The sequence below is a fragment of the Panthera uncia genome, chromosome A2 (genome assembly GCF_023721935.1).
Source record: "Panthera uncia isolate 11264 chromosome A2, Puncia_PCG_1.0, whole genome shotgun sequence".
Classification (NCBI taxonomy): Eukaryota; Metazoa; Chordata; class Mammalia; order Carnivora; family Felidae; genus Panthera; species Panthera uncia.
In genome coordinates this window covers 3,834,620-3,854,030 of record NC_064816.1, presented here as the reverse complement: position 1 = coordinate 3,854,030, position 19,411 = coordinate 3,834,620, and the positions used below count along the sequence as shown (strand labels likewise).

The window sequence follows — 19,411 nt, the reverse complement described above, 5'->3', positions numbered from 1 at the left end:
CCAATACGAGACCCCCAAGTTCCAAAAAGGCTTTATTACGTACAGAGGGGAGGGGCTCAGTCCTTCTTGGCTGCCGCTTTCCGCATGGCCGCCAGGACGTTGCTCAGCTCCTCTCTCTTCCTCTTGGCGCGGATGTGTGTCCCCACCTGCCGGGAAAAGAGACGGAGCGGTCAGTCTGGGCCCCAAGCCCCGGCCCTGCCGACAGTCCACCTATCCCCCCCCCCCCCACCTCTTTTTCAAAGCTATCATTAGGGGAAAACTGGGTTCTCAGATTTGAAACATTTTAAATATTTAGACACAGCGCAAGCAGGTCAGGGGCAGAGAGGCAGACAGATCCCAACCAGGCTGCTGCGAGCCGTCAGCACGTGGGACTCCAACGCACCAACCAGGAGGTCATGACCTGAGCCAAAGCTGGAGGCTTTAACAGACTGCGTCACCAAGGCGACGGTGACATTTACTTATTTTGAGACAGGACAGTGCGAGCGGGAGAGGGAAGAGCGAGAATCCCAGGCAGGTTCCCTGCTCCCGGTGCAGAGCTCCATGTGGGGCTCGAACCCGTGAAGCCTGGAGATCATGGCCCGAGCCAAAACCCAGAGTCAACCCTTAACTGAATGAGCCACCCAGGCACCCCAACCGCCTTCTTTTTCCACGTTTATTCTTGGCAGTACGCAAGCAGGGGAGGGGCAGAGAGGGGCTCGAGAGGAAGACAGCGAGCGAGATCCCTCCAATCTGACACAGGCTCCGAGCTGTCCGCGCAGAGCCGGAGGTGTCGCGGAGCTTGCACCCCCTAACCCTGAGATCACGACCCGAAGCCCCCGCTTAACCGACCGAGCCCCCCCCCAGGCGCCCCATGCACCTACCCTTTTCTTGATGAACTTGAGCGCGCGCTTGTCCTTGGAGACCTTGAGCAGCTCCATGGCTCGCCGCTCGTAGGGGGCAAAGCCACACACCTCTCGGATCATGTCCCGCACGAACTTGGTGTGCTTGGTGAGGCGCTGGGGGTTGGGGGGGGGACGGCCGTCAGCGCGAGGCGCTCGCAGCCCGCGCCACGACGGAAGCGTGACTCCTCCTCACCCGCACCCCCGAGTCCCAGCCTTCTCGACAGGGCCCTCCCGCCCGGCCTTGACCTAGGCTGTTGCCTGCGCCCGGAAACCTCTGCCAGGGGGCGCGGCTGGGCACCATGGAGTCGCAGCTTAACGACGGAGCCCTTAAACCCGGGGCAGCGGAGATCACAAGCCTAACGGGGCCTCCGCTTTCCTTCCACGTTCCAGCCTCGACCCCTCGACCCAGGCCCCGTGCGCCCGGCAAACACCCGCGCGGGGCGCCTCCAGGTGTGCGGCCCAGGCGGGCGCTCCTCACGCAGGCGATTCGCACGGGTCTCCACTCGCTGCTCGGGCGAGTCTCACACCCCCCCACGCCGCCCACGAGTCCCCGCCTGCGCCCCACCACGGTCGCCGGGGCCCTCCCCGCCTCCCCCCGACGCGCGCACCCGCACTCACCCCGCGGCGGCGGCTGTGCCTCGGCTTGCTCACGTTCTTGGTTACCTTGTGGCCCTTGTTGAGGCCCACGGCCATAGGGTAGCGCAGAGCCATGGCTGCAGACGCGGATGGGGAGGGGAAGAGATGAGTGCGGGCTCGGTCCCCGCCGCCCGGAACCCCGCGTCCCGGCTCCCCGGGGCTCGCTCGCCGCACCCAGGCGCAGCCCTGAGCCGCCCCGGGGCCCCGGAGGCCGGATGGCAACAGATCCCACACACCGAGCACCGGACTAACCTGCTGCTCCTCAATGGCTCCCGCGGCGGAAGGGCTGTAGGCCCGCGGAACTCTGGGATATCTAGCTTCCGCGGGTCGAGCGAGCCAGAGAGGCGGGAACGCCGCGCACTCCCCCTGGCGGCTGGAGGCCCTGCGGTCTCCACGAGCAGGCGCGAATCATCTCCCTGCGCATGCGCGCTTCCTCTAGCGGACCAGCACTAGCCTTGGCCGTGGCTGCCGTGACTCCCTTCGCCGGTGGGTTGAGAGTCCGAATCCTACTTTTGCAGGCTCCTGGCTGACATCCCACCTTGGCCACTGGCTTGCTGACCCTGCGCCAGGAACTTTACCACCCGGCACCTGAATTTCTTCATTTATAAAATGAGGACAATAATAGTACCTATTCCAAACTGTTTAAGATACAATGGTACTTGGCACAAAATAAAACTTCCATAAACAGATATTGGTTTCAATCTATATGATCCTAAATTCTTAGAACTGAAGATGTGGTATAGTGCCCCCTGATGGCACTTGATATAATTTGATGTAATTTTAGCTGGTTCCGGGACAGCAGGCAGGGTTGAAACCAAAAAAAAAAAAAAAAAAAAAAAATTTTCTGGTTTTTTATCTTTCACTTCTACTTATCCCCAAATGATGGTCCCAGTTTGGGGCTGATCTGTTTGGGTTAACCCTTGTAACCCTTGCTCATTCTAGAGCCCTGGATAGCCAACAGCTATTGTAACATTGTATTTGTTCTACAGTTTTTATTTGTATAGTTGCTTTTTCCTTCTGCAAGTGCACTAATCTATCATTTTACGGAGAGGAGGCGTCACGTTTTCACTAACTGATATAAATACCAGTGATGTGCAGGTAGAGAATCCCAGCTCCTGCCACGGACGTCCAGCCTCTCTCTAAGCACCTTTCCTTACCTATGAAATGGGAACAGTGGCAACACCAGCTTCAGATTGTGATGATGCCATGAGATCAGCAATGCCAAGGGCTTAGAGCCTGATACACATTATCATTATTGCTGTGCAAACCCTGTACTTCATGCTGCAAATACAACCTCAGTGCCAGTCAGTACCCTTCCTTTCACCAGCGACTTGCTAGGCAAGGGCTACCTCTCTCTCGGCCTCCATTTCTCCCCTCTAAAATAGGGTTGAGAAGTCTGGTCCCCATACACAAATTCCTCTTGACCCATCTGCCACCTGCAAACTGGACAGACCAAGCAATTTGAACACACGTGTGCAAGGGTAGAAGGATTTTTATAATGAAACAGGAGGCTGGGTCCAGCCCAGAACACGTTCTTTCCCTCCTCCCCCACCTCAGAACCCATCAGCAGGTGGACAGTGTCAAGGCTGTCCCTTGCTTGGGGCAACGGTAGGGGAATGCTCCAAAATTGAGTGGAAAGAAGAGATCAGGGCTGCAGAGGATCCAGGTGGGAGACGGATAGGGTTCCCAGGGTGGCTCAGGGGTGGTGTGCCCCGTTTCACACGGCCAGGGCCGTGGCGAAAGTCGCATCACCTCTCTGAGCCTCAGTTTTCTTGTCTGCAAAATGGAAGCAGCAACCATGTCATCAGGGGTGGCCCGGAAGGCTGAGGTCATGCCTTCCAGGTCACTGACAGGGTGCGTGACACACGATCAGCATTTGCACACCGGGAGAGGTGACCGTGTTTCCAGGTGCTGGTAGTGTTTCTCGGTTTTCCTTTTCTGTCTTGATGACTCTGTCTTGAGCCACGGCCACCGTCTCCGAGGTGTCTCGGTTCGTGTCCCCGCTCAGGGACGGCTGGATAGAGGGTTCCCCTCTGGGAAGCTGAAGGGGTGCCACCCGCAGAAGCTCAGGCAGCAGCGGCAGCGGTGACGTTGAGCTCCTGGCGGATGAACCAGGCCCTCGGGTGCGGCAGCCATCCCCGGAGCAGACAGAGCAGGTGGAAGCGCCATGGGTAGAAGACGCCGGGGGCGCGTGTGGCGCCGCCGCGGATCACGGCCAGGGCCGCCTTGGGCCCCGGGGCCGCCTTGGCCCTCGTGACGCCCCTGGGGACAGGAGGGTGCGGTGGAAACTGCGGCTGGGCGGCCCCTCACTGCCCCTGCCCCTGATGGCCCCGGGCCTCACCTGACTCCCTCGGCGGGGGAGGCGCGATCCCGGAGGCCCAGGACACACATGGTGATGGCCACGTTCACGTCCTGCACGTCTAGCTCCCGCCGCAGAGAGCCGAAGAAGCCGTCCAGAGCGAACTTGGCTGCCGAGTACGGGCGGGAGAAGGATGTGGGCACCTGGCCTAGCAGGGCGGGAGGGCAGCAGCTGAGTGACCACCGCCGCTCCCCCTCCTCCAGGGGGCCTTCCTGCCCTGGGGCTCGGCCGCATCGAGCCCTGTGGCCTCCCGACTCTCCGCCCCGCGTGCACGCACCGAGCAGCGAGGACACGACCACCAGAGAGCCTTTGCTGTCCGTCAGGCTGGGCAGCGCCAACGAAGTCAGCTGCACGTAACTCAGAAAGTTCACCTGGAGGTGGCGACGGCGAGTCACCGAACCGCGGGGAAACTCGAGCCCGGAAGGGGCGGGGCTCTGGGGCGTGGGCGGGGCCTCGGGCGGGGGGCAGGGCCCGCGGTGGGGATTTAGGAGGGGGTGGAGTCTGGGGACCGGAGGGACGGGGCGCCGGCCGCGGAGGGGCGGAGCACCTGCATGAGCCAGCGTGTCGCCTGGACGCTCCTGGACCGCGAGCCTGCCGGGGTGGCGCCGAGGTGGTTCAGCACGAGGTAGTCCAGTCCTCCTGGCCCGGAGAGGCCCATCAGCAAGGAGCTAGTCCTTGAGGCTCCGCCCCTGGGCCCGAAGAGACCCCGCCCCTAGCGCCGTCGCCTTGAACCAGCGACGCCTCGGCCAGAGCGCCGACCCAGTGAATTCGGCCCCGGGTGGCGCCCCGCCTAATAGCAAAGAGACCGGGCCCTCCTCCCTGCATCCTGCCAGACTCCGTCCCTGATCCTCTATAAGGCCCGGTCCAGAGTTCCAGCCCCTGGCCACGCCCCGGGCCCCGTAAACCTCCACCCGCCGACTACCACGGCCCCACCCCATTCGGGTCCTGCCCCGAAGGCCCCGCCCCTCACCCAGCTTGTCCAGCGCGAACTGCACCACGCGCTCGGGCACCTCAGGGGAGGCCATGTCCGCAGCGATGTAGAAGACCTTGGGAGCGCCCAGCTTCCGGCAGTTCCCTACCACCTGGGGGGGCCAGAGCTGCCCGTGGGCCCGTCCACCCCAGCCGGCCCCCACCCCCACCCCCACCCCCCGCCACCCGCTAGGCCACTGGGGCCCCAGCCTAAAGCCCCCTCCCCTACTCCGAGCTTCAACACCCACCATCATTCATTCTCAATACTCAGCACAGGCTGTGGACACTACCCACCCGCCCACTGACCGAGGAACCCTCCCGGTTTTACCCCCGCTGTGTCACTATACCAACCCAACACCATAACCCACGAGAAGGTACTTTTATTGTCTCCGGTTTGCAAATGAGGAAACTGAGGCACAGCGGTTAAACAAGTGGCCTCAGGTCACACGGGAAGCCCGGACCGTTGCAAGGATTTCAGTAGGCCCGGGCCCCGCTTTCCACCCACGCCCACCCGGCCACCAAACGGGAAATGGGATGTCTCACCTTCTGCAGGAGGGCCTCCGTGTGGGCAGTGAGCACCAGGTGGGAGCCCAGGCGGGCATAGTGATATGCCAGTTCCTCCCCGACGCCCGCACTGGCCCCTGTCAGCAGCACGCGGGCTCCCTGGAGGCTGGCTGGCAGTGTGGGGGGGTGGTCAACCCTGGGGGTGCACCGGACAGCTGGCCAGATTCCTCCCTCCCCCCCCCCCGCCCCCACCAGGCACTCACCAGGGTCAAAGTTGTCATCCCAGTAATACGAGAAGAACAGGGCTCCCAGCCCGGTGAAGAGCAGTACCTTCATGGCCCTCCCCGGGGCTGCAGGGGCTGCGGCGGGAGAGAGGGTGGCGGGCACAGGCCTGGCTGACAGCCGCACCCATTTCCCCAATGAGATTTTGTGTGAAGAGGCTCCAGGCCCTCGCTTCTCCGCAGCCACCACCTGCTCCAGGTCACACGGCTACACAGCTCCCCTGCTCCAATCCCCTCGCCTCTTCTGGGCTTTCACCCTCCCCCCAGGGGCCAAATCACATCTTGCCTCGCCCTGCTCAATATCCAGGCTCCTTGAGGGTCAGAGGACCAGCCCCTCTTGCTCACGCTGCCGGTTGCCACACCTGCCTCCTCACTGTTCCTCGGAAGCAGCCAGTCTCCATCCTGCCTGAGGGCCTTTGCACTGGCTGTGCCCTCTGCCCCGAATGCTCTCCCCAAATATAACCCAACGAGTTGCTCTCCCGCTTCTTTAAAGTCAGAGCAAAACTGATCTCCCCCTAGACTGTTGTGCTCCATGAGGCAGGAAAGAAACAGAAACCTGTTTCTGCTTTGTTCACTCTTGGGTCCTCAATGCCCCAAACTGTGCCAGACACTCAGTAGGTACTCAACAGGCACCAGATGGACACTGAGTGACAGGAGGAACATTGCGGGTAGGAGCTGGGGGAGCGCAGAAACATGACTCTGCCAAGGGACACCCAGAAGGAGTCTTAGGCCTGGGTTGGAGACACAAGAACCTATGCCATCAGGGTTAAGATGTGACGTCAGCTGTGGGAGTGAATTTACTCGTTCCAGGGAGAAGGCGAAAGAGAAACAGGCCAAGTGTTTAACGTTTGGCGGGGGGGGGGGGGGGGGGGGGGGGGGGGGGTGTCATGCATTTCCCCCCGGGGAAAGGCACAGGTCCATCCCATCTCATCTTGGGGTTTCAATCCTTCAAACTCAGGAGGACAAGAGAGGGGGACTTCCAGAACTGAGAAATGGTGGGGTTGGGTGTCCTCAGATCTTCACTAGATCCAGCCATCAGTCCTTTGCCCCCACCCCAAAGTTGCAGCTGCCACCCCCCCCCCGGCTCCCCCATCTTCATACGCCCTCCCTCCCCCCCGCCCCTCAGGCAGCCAAAGGGATCTTTGTCCAAAGAAGTCTGATGTTCCCCTTCCTGCTCCAAACCCTCCTAGGGCTCACCACTGACCCCATAGAGACCAAGATCTTAACCTCAGCCCACAATGCCCAGCGGGTCGGGCCCTGGCCCGCCTGTCCATTCTCCTCTTCCACCATTCCCGTCTATGAACCTCCCTCAGTTCTCAGAAAAGTGAACTCCTCGCCCTTCCCCAGTCACGGCAGCCACCCCCCCTCTCCTCACTTCCAGGGAAAGGCTGTGAAGCGCCTCAACCTGACCCTTAACCTGACCCTCTTCCGACCCTGGCCCTGACCACAGCAGCCACGCAGGGGGAGGTGGGGTCGAGTGGATGAATGGCCGGCTGGGCGGATGGATGGATGGATGGATGGATGGATGGATGGAGCAGTCGGCCTGCGATGGGGGACGAATAGGGGGAACCAGACGATCGCAGAACGTACTGGTCCCCTGACCTCCCTGGGCCTCAGTTTCCCCTCTGGACAAAAAGGACGCGGGCCGTGTTGCGCGCTCCCAACCTCGCACTTACCCACTCGGGCCTCAGTTTCTCCCCGCGGTGCAGAGGGCCTGGGGTCCGGGCCAGGGAACGAGGCGCGCGCCCCTCGGACCTCCCTAAGTGGTCGCGTCCGGCCGGGCCCCCGACCACTCCCCCTCCCGTAGGGGCCGACTCACGTGACACCGAGCCCACCTCCTCAGGGGGAGGGGCCTGGCCGCGGAGACTTAGCGCCCGGGCGTTGCCGGGCAACGGCCAAGGGCCAGGCTAGCCCCCTCCCAGTCGTGGTCCTGGTCCCGCCCCCTGGACGAAAGCCCCACCCCCGACCCAGATCACGTGGCCGAGGGCCAGCTTCCCTCACACAATTCCGACCTCTCGTTGCCGTGACGACCATCTCACTGGCACACTCTTCCTGGGCCTGGGCCCTTATTCCCCCGCGCGGGCGCGGGTGGATCTCCCGGGCTCCGACATCTTCTTGGGTCACGTTCCGGCCTCATTCTAGACGCCGGACACCTGTTTCCCCCTCACGCCCCCGGGACCGTGCCAGGCGGGACTACATTTCCCAGGAGTCTTTGCGGCCAGGCGAGCCATCCGGCGCCTCACGGGGCCCTGCTGACTCCATTTCCCAGGCAGCTTTGCAGCTCCCGGGCTGTGAAGATCACACTTCTCAGAATCCTTTCGCTGTAGGGCCGCCGTCCCTCTCCGGAGTCTCCGAGCCTTCGAGCGACTTCGACTCCCGGAGGCCTTTGCGGCCGACCAGGGTGACTACGTTTCCCAGAGGCCTCTGCGGCGCCGCCACCGGAAGCGGCGAGCGAGTCGAGTGTCCTTGCGCGCGGAGCCGAGGGACCATGGTGCCCCGAGTGTGGTCGCTGATGAGGTGCGTGGGGCCGCCGGGCGGGCTCGGAGCCCCCGAAAAAGTCCCCGCCGGTGGGCACCCCCTCCGGTTTGCTCCCGACTGGATCTTCGAATTCCGTGGTGTCAGGTCCCCCATCGCCCAGATGGGGAGACTGAGGTTCAGGCGGGGAGGGGCTTCCCGAGATCTCCTGTCGCCTCCTTCCCGCGTCCCAGCGAACCCTTGCCTCCTGATTGTCTGTGTCCGAGACCCCTCGGAGCCTCAGTTGCCTCCTCTGTAAGGTGGGAATGCCGCACGCGCTGTTTCAGGAAGTTAACGCGTGCCCAGAGCGACGTATGACACACAAGAAATGACCGGGGGCCCTTGGAAGCCCCTCGAGGGTTGCGCTCGGGTCGTGCCTCCCGGGGCTGGAAGACAGGAAGTCAGGGGTCTTAAGTCTTCACTATTCCGTGCTCTGTGCGGGATCACGCGTGACCCACGGTTCCTCTCCGGAACTTAGTTTCCCAGGTAAACGGGGCCGAGTAGCTCCGCTTTGCAGGGTAAATTGAGTACAACACTCAACGGGCGTAGTAGGCGTCAGGCAAGCCTCTGCGCTTTCAAAGTGCCTTCCGCTGCCTGGCTTCAGGTGTGGCGCTCTGAGGACTGTGGCAGCTCCGGGAGTCCAACTCCTCCCCAAAGTGGGCCTGGAGCCCCGAGGGTGGCCACTGGCGTCCCATGAGCTACTGAGCTGCTGTCCTTCCCTTCTCTGCCTGCAGGTTCCTCATCAAGGGCAGTGTGGCCGGGGGTGCCGTCTACCTGGTGTATGACCAGGAGCTGCTGGGGCCAAGTGACAAGAGCCAGGCTGTCCTTCAGAAGGCAGAGGAGGTAGTCCCCCCAGCCCTGTACCAGTTCAGCCAGTACGTGTGTGAGCAGACAGGTCTGAAGATACCCCAGGTACCCTGGGACTGGGAGTGAGGCTAAGGCTTGGGGGTGGGGGCCATGGGGGGGTGTGGTGTCAGTTCTGGGGTGGCTTTTGGTCCCTGGTCCCTCCAGCCCTGCGTGGTGTTCTCTGCAGTGGGCTTTGTGCTGCTTTCCGCTGCCTCCGGAGGGGGCTGGGGCTCCTGGGCCCTCCCCTTTTCACCTGCCCCTTCTCCCCTCTCTTCCCAGCTCCCAGCCCCTCCAAAGTTTAACTTTCACATCCGCGACTCCTGGAATTCAGGTAGGCCCCGGTCCCTGGGCTTGGGGGTGGCGGCCCCTGATACCCCAGTCAGCACCCCCTGCCCCCATTTCCTGGCCATTCCTCTCCATCGTTCTCCTTCCTGCTCTGTGCACCCCCTGCAGATCTAAGAGAGGACAAGGGGTGGAGATTTCAGGGGGGTGGGAGCAAGATAGAGCCTCCGTTGAAGACAGGTCACTTTGGAGCTCACCGTGTGACTTCAGACAAGGCGAGGCCCTGCCCCATCTCTGCCTCAGTTTCCCCGTGTGGAACTGACCAGGCTGGAACTGGGGCCTCTCAAAGCCTTGCGGAGCTAGGGTTTCCGGGGGGAGCGGGGAAGCGGTGGCTGAGCCCTGTGGCTGAAGGCACTGGGCCCTCCCTCCCCACAGGCATCATTAAGGTGATGTCGGCTCTGTCGGCGGCCCCCTCCAAGGCTTGCGAGTACTCCAGGGAGGGCTGGGACTACCTGAAGGAGCGAATCAAGTAGCCTGTCAGAGGAGGCCACCTGCCCCAGCCAGGAACAGGGGCAGGGATGCCATAGAGCTGGAGGCTCCAGACTGGGACTGAGACCCCACGCCAAGGGCAGCTCCCGGCCTTGCTGGCCCAATAAAGGACTTTGGAAGTGTTCCCGACCCGTGTGCTTGCCCTAGGGGCTTGGGGTTGCCCGGCTGGTGCCAGAGCGAGGGGACCTGGGCTTCTGGTGCCTAGCGGCTCGTCAGAGCTTAACTTTGACCACAGGCATTGGTTCACCCCTTTGCTGTCTGGGCCCTGCCCGCTGAGTCCCCACCCTGGTGTGGGGATTGAGAGCCGACGCTTGGCCCTGGTGCTCTGTAGGCAGTGCTCCGGGCCCAGGAATGAGCCAGTGCTGATGGCCCGCCCAGGTTGGGGGCCTCAGTTCGTGGAGGGCTGAGCCCCTGGTGGGGCGGTCTGGAGGTGGGGACTCGGCAGAGTGAGCAGAATTCATCTGTCTCCGTGGCCGGGAGCTCGTGTGGCCGCCGAATCTCCGACTGGCTCAGCTCACTGATCACCCCTGTCTAGTCTAGTCCTGGCCCTCCCTTGCCTGCTTTCCACCCTCAATCCCCCATGGTCTGGGGATTCCTGGGGACCGCAGGCTTCACGGTCATTGCAGTGGAGGGGGGCTCCCCGGTCCACAGAGGTCCTGCCTTCCCAGCATCCCCTGCACCCCTGGGAAGCCTTTCTGCCCTGGATCAGCTGCCTGGTGACCTGAGTGTTCTTCCCCATCCGGCGGGACAAGAGGGTGGACCCTGAAAATACTCCCAGCCCCGAGGGCATCCCACCATGATGGCAGCAGGAGGAAACCTGTGCCCCAGACGGGCAATAGGCCGTGGGTTTGGGTGGGAGGCAGGGACTGGCCCAGGCTGCTCCTCCAGGAGCGGAGACCAGGCCTGGGTAATGGTGCCCTGAGCTGGGATGGGATCCCCCGTGCCTGAGAGTCGTGGGAGTACTGTTGCTTGGTCTAGTGGTCGGGCTCCCCTAGGCCCATGAGCAAGGAGAGGACAGCGGTTACACGTGAGGAAAGCAGAGACCAGAAGCCACTTCGTTTTGCAGGCCCTTCGGGGATGAGAAGCTGGCGCAGGTCCACGGGAGGTGTGGGGAGGAGTGTCGTAGTGGATGGGTGGCCTGGCCTGGTGCGTTTGGGGAGGGAGAGCCCAAAGTGACCTGCCACTCTGCTTTCCAGGAACAGTGTAGGTGGGCCCCCCGTGGCCAGTGGGCCCCTCCCATCCTGCCTGGGCCGTGGCAGGGGTAGGAGCAAGTCTAGGGCAAGGGCAGGACGAGTGGGGCCGGGGAACATCCCTGATCCTTGGGACCTCCCAGGAGGGAGCAAGCCCAGGTTCAGAGGTGAGGCCGGTAACGCAACCTGGCCTGACCCCCCCATCCACGGAGCCCTTCTACAGGGAAGGAAGCAGATGGGGGGCCCATCGTACAGATGGAGAAACACACGTGCGTGGCCGGGTCCAAGCCCTGCTCCTTCCGCCTGGAGCCCAGGTAGTAGGTAGTTAGCTTACGCCCTCCCCTGGGCACAGGATTTCCAGTTGCCTCACTCCCATGACCCAATCCTGCGCCTTTGAAAACTGGAGGGTTTGTGGGGCGCCTGGGTGACGCCGTCGGTTAAGCGTCCAACTCTCGATTTCAGCTCAGGTCACGATTTCGTGGTTCGTGAGTTCAAGCCCTACGTCGGGCTTTACGCTGACAGAGTGGAGCCTGCTTGGGATGCTCACTCTCTCTTTTTGTCTCTCTGTCTCTGCCCCTCCCCTACTCTCTCAAAAAAAAAAAAAAAAAAAAAAAGGCCTTTGAAAACTGGAGGGTTTGTGCTCAGGGCACGCGAAGCTAGGGCTGTAGCACGTGTCACGTGAGGCTCCTTGCGTCCTCACGACCCTCCGTTACCCTCACCACCATTTCACAAGGCGAGGCAGACCTGGAGGGAGAGAGGTCTGCCAGGGCCACCCTGCCGCGCTCTTGAACAACTCCCAGCGGAGCACATAGGAAGGGAAACCAGCCTTTGGAGGCAGGTCGTTAATGAGCCACCCTGGGAACGTGCTCGGCCCTTCCGGGGCCCCTCACCTCCATCCAGGCAGCTGAGTCCCGCAGGTCCATCGAGTTCTGGGCTTTGGGCAGCGTCTCTGCCGGCTGGCATCAGTAGGGCTGGTCACGGGAGCGACTGCCATCCCTGCGGGGCGCGCCTGTGTCAGGTGGGGAGGGGGCCGTGAAGCGGGGGCTCCGAAAAGGTGGAGGTGGCCTGGGGCGGCCTGGGTGGGCAGGAAGGGCTTGAGGAAGCACCCGGCCACCCCCACGGCTGCGCACAGCCAGGCCCAGGGCAGCTGAGGAAACGGGCCGAGGCGGATGCACCTGTTAAGAGAGCGCAGAGCAAGCGGGGCTGGGTCATCTGACGGAGGAGATCCGATACCCCCAGGGCGCCGCTCCGGCTGCTCGAGGCCCCCCAGGCTCCCAGCAGCCTTGTGGGGATGGCCCACAAGGTTCCCCAAGCCTGAGGTTTCCGTCTACCCTGTTGGCCCCCCGCCAGCTTTCCCTGCTTGCCTGGATGGCTCTTGTGTTCGGGGGCATGATGGGGGCCGTCCCCCGAAACAAGCTCTGGTGTGTACCCGCAGCCTGGGCCAGGGGTCAGCCGGCTGCTGGCCCCCTGCTCACACGGACCCAGCCACCAGCCTGCAGACTGGGCGCCATTCGTGACTCCGCCATCCCCTCGTGCAGCCAGACCCAAACTCCTCTGTCCCCTTGTATCTGTCACCAGTGCCGAGACCACCTCCCTGGTCTTCCCACCTGCCCCTTCAATCTGTTTCCCAATGTCCCAAGATCGGGTCACTGCCCTACTCAGAAACCTTCTATGGCTCCCTGCTGCCCTCCCCTTGAGCCCAGACTCCTCAAAGGGCCGTTTCCTACAACACAGCTGGTTTTCACCACAGCCCTCCTGCCACCCTTCCTCCGGACTCCTACTCATCCTGCCCACATACAGCTCGGCCTCCGCCTACTCCGGGAAGTCTGCCCTGATCCCTTCTTCCCACCCCGGGGCTGAGTCTGGGCCTCGTGACCGCCCTGTGGGTGTCCCATCATGGCACTTACCGCTCCGGGGCCGCGTCTCCCCAGCTCAGCATCTCATGTGCTTGGGACCAGCCTGGGCACCGTAGGTGTCGAGCAGCACCCCCACCTCCCCCCCCTCAAATACCCACAGACCCTGTCTCCTCAGTCCCGACAGCCACAGGCGTCTCCAGGTGCTGCCGGGTGTCTGCCCACTGGGGACGGTCATCCCAGCTAACAACCACGGCCTCGGGAGTTTGTAGCAGTCGCGTGTCCACTGTGACCAGCGACCACAGACTGAGGGGCTTGATGCAACCCATGTTGACCGCACCACAGATCAACACGAGTCTCGCTGGGCTACCATGCAGGTGTGGACGGGGCTGGCTCCTTCTGGGCGCTCCAGGGGGAGTGATCCATTTCCTGCCTTTCCGGCTTCTAGAGGCCACTGCACTCCTTGGGATGAGGGCCGCTTCGTCTCCAAAGCTGGCCGTGTCGTCTGCCGGTCTCCGGCTCCCCCGCCTCCCCACTCCCCCGTGAGGATCCTGGTGGTGGCACTGGGCCCACCCGGGTAACCCCAGGGAATTCTCCGTCTCCGGGTCCTGAACTGAATCTCATCTGCAAAGCCCCTTGGCCACGTTAGGTGCCGTACGTCCAGGTTCCAGCGATTGGCATGGGGTCGTCTGCAGCCCCTCTGGAGAGGGGGTTCGTCGGGCCCCCCACATCTGAGGGCTTGATCTCATGTCTGTCTCCCCCTAGCTGTGGGTTGTGGGGGGACAGGAGCCCAGACTGCCCCAATGGTTGGGCATCCCCAGGCCCGAAACAGGGCCAGACCCTACTTGGACATGTCAAAGATGGGAGCCCAGAGGGGCAACCAGCCTTGGTTGGTTCCCACAGACCAAGCGGCAGCAGGCCTCCCTCGCGCTACCGGTGTCCTACGCGGGTGGGTTGGACCTCCCATCCCAACCGGGTGGGTTGCATCCCCCCCCGGGATGCAGTTCCACTCAGGAGATCCTAGGGGGTCAAAGCCACAGGGACAGGAAGTAGAAGGTGGGTGCTGGGGAGCAGCGTATAAGGGTTTGTGTTTGGGAAGATAGAAGGTTCTGTGGATGGAGGTCAGTGGTGGTGGCACAACGGTGTGCCTACGCTATTGCCACGGGCCTGTCTACTTAAAAATGGTTAAAATGGTAAATTTCATGGGATGTGTCTTTCACCCGATTAAAAGAAAAGCACAGCGGCCTGTTGAGCCAGGGGTGGGAGGCAGGGTGCGGGGGACAGAAAGCTCTGGCGTAAATCAGAGGCCCCGGGGGAAGAGGGACAAAACGGCCCAGGCTCAGCAGGCGGCAGGTGAGCGCCACCAGCAGACTGCTTCCGGAAACCTTAACGGTCCCTTTAAATAAAGCTGCCCCCGTCCGTCCTCCCTCCTTCCCCGAAGGAAGAACCATGACTAAGTATGATTCAACTTACAAAAACACGTGAAATGAAGAGAGACGACGCTTTAAATAAAGGGTATGTGAACAGAAACACATTTATTACAAAAAAACAAAAACCAAAAAAAAAAAAAAAACACAAAAAAACATTCACATTGTATTGAGCTACAATATGGCAGCAGATAAAAAAAATTATTGTACACAGTTTAAGAGAAACTCCTAACAGAACATACTCTTGTTGCCACGTGACAGAACACAGGAATCCAAGCGCTTAGTAGCGGCGAGTGAAGCGGGTGTCGTTGGGGCGGCTCCCCCGGTTCTGGCCTCCGAATCCACCCTGCATTCCGCCGCGTGGGATCACGTGGCCCCGCGAGGCCCCGCCTGGGGCGAAGCTGCCGCGCCTACGACACGACACACACGGTTCCCGTGTCGTTCCCGGGTCCGAGGGGCCCGCCCCACACGCCCCCGTGTTCCGGGAGCAGCGCCTCCAGCGGGCAGAGGGAGGAGGTAGGTGGGACGCCTCCTGGACTATTTGCACCCCGGTGGCCCAGGCGGGCCACCGTGCAGAGGGGAGAGGGCTGAGCTGGACGGGCGGCACAACACCTTACCCTGACATCCCTCCCCGGTTCATCATGTGACCTGGCCCAGAGTGCCCGGACATACTCCTTTCGCCACCTGCGAGACGAGAGATGCCGGTCACACGGTGCCTCTGCGCACCGTGGAGCGCACGTGGAGCGCAGAGGACACCGACGCGAGGCTCCCGTGACTCCAGTACCCTTCCTGAGCCACCCAGTGGACCCAGACCCCGCAGGCCCCCGCGGATCCACACGCCGGCCGTCCTTGCCGAGCGGCGGCAGAGAGGAGCTACCTGTGCCCACATCGTCTTCCCGTGCCGGATGGCTTCTGTCCATCCCCCCTCCCTCCCCACATCCAGCCAGTAATGAGCAGGACCCCAAGGAGGGACAGCAGAGGAAGCCGTTCCCGCCCTCGAGAAGCAGGGAGACGAGCAAAGACGGGCATAAAGCAGGTGGAGCCTGAGCCTTCCGGGTGCTCCCCCACGAAGACAGACACGTCCCCGGCTGAGAGCCAGTCCTCACCTTGCCACCTCTTGTGGTCCCTGTCTACCATGCCTCCGTCAGCAGCACCCTGCCACGCACGGTCATCCTCTATTCTTCGGCCGTGGTCCCCCCAGTCACGTCTGCCCCTTAGGAAAAGATGCCTCTGATTTGGAGTGCCCCCCCTGCGCCTTTCAGAATAGCAGGCGCCACGGGTTCCGGAAGGTGGGTTTCGCGTTCTGTGTTCCCGGTCCCCATCCTCTCTCCCTGAGCCAGGGCTCCTCAGGAACACACACCGATCCTGCCAGGGGCGTGTGAGGCCCCAGCAGGTGCCGTGGGGGGTGGGACACAAACCTGGGTGGAGGAGGCAGCCCCCGGCCCTCGCTCATCCTCTTGTCAGAGCCGTATCCCCAGCCGTCCCGGGAGTCCCGCCCATGGCGCTCTGGTCCCCCGTGGCGTTCAGGGTAATGCTGGACGTGAAAGAGCCAGAACAGAAACAAGGCTTCGGTATCAAGCTTGGATCCCAAGGCCTTGGGACCAACAAGCTGATAATGACGACCACAGTGACAGTAACTCAAAAGTACTGGTGAGCATTCTACACACGGTCGTGTGCCACAGAGGCCATTTCGGCTTGCTCAACAGCCACATCCTCAAAGTCCGTTCGCGGACAAGTGAGGAAAACTGAAGAATGTAAACAACGGAGAAAGAAACCGAGGGATGAGATCTACCCTAATCCAGAAGGAGAGACTTCAGGCACCGAAGGAGAGAAGGCGCTGGGGCCTCGTGGCCACCCTGCGCCAGGAACAGACAGACAAGCAGCGCGCCCGGGCCCGGTGCTCTAGCCCCTAGGAACCTCCAGGACAAAACGGCCACTAGGGATCCTTTCACACGCACCCCAGACCCGGTGCCTCACCGGACCGACCACCAGCCACTTGTGGCGTGGTCCGTGGAACCTGCTGGCCTGGCCCTGTTCTATGAGCCATCGGAAGGACGGAAGGGAGAGCCCTTCTAGGAGTGGCGGGTTCTCGTTCTAGGAAATGCTATTCTCGACAAACGCTCACCACTGGCCCTTCACCCGAAGCCTGCCCTGCTTGCCGGAAGGACACCCCAAGCTTTAGGGAGCTGGTGAGGCGGCTTCGGCCCCACTGTTGCTCTCGTGATCCCACAAACCCAACCTGTAGCCCTGTGGTCTTTTGCTCCAAGATCGCATTCTAAGCGAGAAAAGCCTAGAAAGGAGTCCTGGTAATGAAGCCTCTTGGACGGATGCTCCGGCTGCCCTGTGGCCGCACGCGTCGTGCTTCCGCGCCTGCTAGGCCAGGAGCTCGCCGGGGCCGGGGCCAGCCTGCCACACGGGAGCCCTGGCCACGTGTGCTTCCGCCTCCTGCCTCCACGGGCCTCGCATTCCCAAATGTGTGCGGACACCTCCCTCGACCAAAGTGGGGGAGGTGGGGCTCAACTGTACCAGATGGACAAACACAGCACTGTTCCTTCCAGGCACAAAGCCAAAGCCGAAGTGTCCGGGCAGGACAACAGCTGCTTCAATGAGACCCTGAAGCCCCACTTCCATAAGGAACCTGCAGGACACACCAGCTTGTAAAAAAACAAAACAAAAAAAAAAACCACAACAGCTCACGATCCAGACCACTTCCTTTCGACAAACGGAAATATCTACGAACAAGCAAGCTTTTCTCGGCAGCCTTCCGAAGACACCGAACCGACAGAGAACACTTTGCACAAAGCCGATCTCTAGCTCTGCCCGGTTTTTCACAGGGTAGCCACACTCTCCTGCCCACCGACCAGCTGGTGTAACGGCTCAGCAAGACCCTGAGAGCCTGTGCTGGTGTCCCCTTCTGTGTCCCATGTCACTGCCTGCATCCAGGGCAGCACCAGGGTTACTAAGGACAGCACACACAAGAGAAAACATCCTTTCAGGTTTGGGAGCGCTTCAGCCCATAGCGGCAGGAGAGAGCAAGCAGGGATTAGCAGCTGCGTGTCAGGAGCCGGGCCAACCGGTGTAGACATGGCTGTCAACCCATTTAGCCCCCACACCCTGAGCAGCGGGGAGTGAGCACCCTCACTTCAGAGTTGGGAGACAAGTGCTCAGCACAGTGCTGACACCAGAATGCGACTCTGGTTCTGGTTCCGGAGCCTGGACATTTAACCACCGAGCCCCACTTCACCAAAGAGAACCGCCAAGAGCGGGTGTAGATTCAGTTGCTCTTCAGATTCACCTCCAAGAAGAGGAAAAAGAGGCACGCGACGACCGCTCCGGAGGTAGCAGGGGACCCGCTGGGTACGGCCAGGACTACGCAGTCCCCAGCCACGCCCTCAGGAAGCGAGGAAGGAGGGCAGACAGAGCCGCGCTCCAGCAGGGAAAGGAAACTCACGGGCAGCAATTGTGCCCCCACGCCGCCCTGACCACAACCTTCCGGAATTCCTCCCCGCACCCCCCGATATTTCAAGCAAACCCACTAAAGAGTCAGCGCGATGTGGAGAAGTTCTTAATCTAAACGTTCGACAAGTAAAAGAAGAAACTCCAGCATATTTTCTAACCTGTGAGTCCTGCAAAGCACGGGCCCCTGGCCTCTCGTGGGCTGAGCTGTGCAGACGGTGACGATGGAGCCCTTGAGACTCACCCAAGGCTCCTTAGCCATTGATACAGATACGGCATTTAGCTACTTCGCTATTCAGAAGTGAACAGAACCTCAGCTGAGGAGGGAGACAGCATGGAGAGAGAATCGATTCCACGGCAAAATCCGTGGCTGCAACTCAAGTTTCTGACTCACCTGTCCTTCTCTTTCTCCCATCATGGATCTTGAACCTTCTCTCCTGAAAAAGGAAATTTAAATGAAAACATAAGAAGAGAAGATAGGTCGGCTAGACGACCCCCCCCCCCCCGAAAACATTTCCCAAACCGAACCCAGGTTATTCATAGCCTGAAGGTCTCAAAGCCTGGAAGGGCCAACCCTAGTCCTTCATCATTCAGAACGAGAGGAAAAGAGAACTTGTACAAATGGGCAGGGTCATTGGGAGCCTGGCTGACCTGTCGACAGAGTGGTCAGGGTAGCGGCCCCGGTCCCTGTGGTCAAAGTCATGGAAACGGTCCTGGCGGTTGAAATCAGAATGGTAGCGCTCATCCAGAGCGGCCCGCTTTGCTTCCGGCCAGTAGGCATCGTCTCGCCTGGAGGGGGAATAAAGAAGTGATATAATTTCTCCTTCGAGTTCATAACCTTTGCGGAGCTGGTGAACCGAACCCTCAAACTGTCCCTGGCTCCTGTCATTCCACAGAATGAGAATTAACTTTTTCGTCTTTGCTACACAGGCTGAGAGGGGCCAGTAGGGTGATGTGGGATCCGACTGAAGGACCCCCTTCTATTCTATCCAACAAGCCTCACTTGACCCTAAAGAGAAGAGCTTTGGTTTCCCTAACAGGAGGGGACGTGGGCACACCTGCACACCCGCAGGTCGCCTCCGGGAACAGCACGTGGCCTCAATCTATCAGGACAGCAAGCGAGAGTGGTGACCCCCAGCTCTCCTCAGTGCACTACCTCTTTTCCTCCAACGTGAACTTAACCCAGCAAAGACACCAGTGGGGGGACGTTGAGAAGCACCTGAAATATACTGTTGCAAAAACATGCATGACCGTAACGGACTCCCAGCAGCGGTGTTTTGCACAAAGGCATCAAAAATCCTAAAAGAGCTTGAAGGCCCTCGAAAGAAGTCTTGCTGGATATTACACGCAATCCACGCAATATCCACACAGTAGAGGGAGGAATACAAAACGTGGTTCTTCCCGAGTGGCGATGCGTGCAGAAAAGCTGGTCATATCAGTGCTGGGATTACCACCCTGGACTCCCACCAGCAAGGACTAAAACCGGGCCCGTTTTTCACTGGGGCTAGCGTTGGAGCATGCCCGAGTCATGTCGGTATGTCCAGGGAATTAAAGTTAATATTACTGGAAACGAGCCACAACACATGGCTACGATGACAAAGCCTACACGGAGGCCTGAAGGAAGTTTCTTCCGGGCTCGGGTCACCCCCCTCCGCACCTGACTC

General features: G+C 61.1%; 4 protein-coding genes across 7 annotated transcripts in view; 1 reads left to right on the top strand and 3 right to left on the bottom strand.

The window, feature by feature from the left end:
- Nucleotides 1-15: 15 nt before the first annotated feature.
- On the bottom strand, nt 16-1,870 carry RPL36 (ribosomal protein L36). Its single transcript, XM_049639701.1, has 4 exons — nt 1,770-1,870; nt 1,500-1,594; nt 861-995; nt 16-146 (listed from the first exon to the last, which is right to left on the bottom strand). Exons 2-4 carry the CDS (start codon nt 1,590-1,592, stop codon nt 57-59), a joined length of 318 nt encoding a protein of 105 aa, XP_049495658.1. The 5' UTR covers nt 1,593-1,594; nt 1,770-1,870; the 3' UTR covers nt 16-56.
- Nucleotides 1,871-3,404: 1,534 nt separating this feature from the next.
- Nucleotides 3,405-7,427, bottom strand: HSD11B1L (hydroxysteroid 11-beta dehydrogenase 1 like). The gene is made up of 8 exons (XM_049639693.1): nt 7,307-7,427; nt 5,613-5,708; nt 5,389-5,519; nt 4,847-4,958; nt 4,424-4,515; nt 4,154-4,247; nt 3,859-4,024; nt 3,405-3,779 (listed from the first exon to the last, which is right to left on the bottom strand). The coding sequence occupies exons 2-8, from the start codon at nt 5,683-5,685 to the stop codon at nt 3,584-3,586; spliced, it is 864 nt and encodes a 287-aa protein (XP_049495650.1). The 5' UTR covers nt 5,686-5,708; nt 7,307-7,427; the 3' UTR covers nt 3,405-3,583.
- Nucleotides 7,428-7,696: 269 nt separating this feature from the next.
- MICOS13 (mitochondrial contact site and cristae organizing system subunit 13) lies at nt 7,697-9,945 on the top strand. 2 transcript variants are annotated; one of them, XM_049639695.1, is made up of 4 exons: nt 7,697-8,147; nt 8,879-8,987; nt 9,270-9,321; nt 9,708-9,945. In XM_049639695.1, the coding sequence occupies exons 1-4, from the start codon at nt 8,119-8,121 to the stop codon at nt 9,803-9,805; spliced, it is 288 nt and encodes a 95-aa protein (XP_049495652.1). In that variant the 5' UTR covers nt 7,697-8,118; the 3' UTR covers nt 9,806-9,945. The 2 variants fall into 2 exon arrangements, with proteins under 2 accessions (XP_049495652.1, XP_049495651.1); XM_049639694.1 differs by having other exon boundaries at nt 7,704-8,147; nt 8,879-9,056.
- A 4,428-nt stretch (nt 9,946-14,373) lies between these two features.
- SAFB (scaffold attachment factor B) overlaps nt 14,374-19,411 on the bottom strand; it is a 36,393-nt gene continuing 31,355 nt past the window's right edge. For 2 of the 3 annotated variants that reach the window (XM_049639687.1, XM_049639689.1), the window contains 6 exons: nt 18,399-18,536; nt 18,142-18,184; nt 15,710-15,825; nt 15,398-15,504; nt 14,909-14,975; nt 14,374-14,701 (listed from right to left, as the gene is read on the bottom strand). In XM_049639687.1, the coding sequence (XP_049495644.1) occupies nt 14,572-14,701; nt 14,909-14,975; nt 15,398-15,504; nt 15,710-15,825; nt 18,142-18,184; nt 18,399-18,536 (601 nt within the window). In that variant the 3' untranslated portion in view covers nt 14,374-14,571. The remainder of the gene's footprint in view (nt 14,702-14,908; nt 14,976-15,397; nt 15,505-15,709; nt 15,826-18,141; nt 18,185-18,398; nt 18,537-19,411) is intronic. The other variant, XM_049639688.1, reaches the window with a different exon arrangement.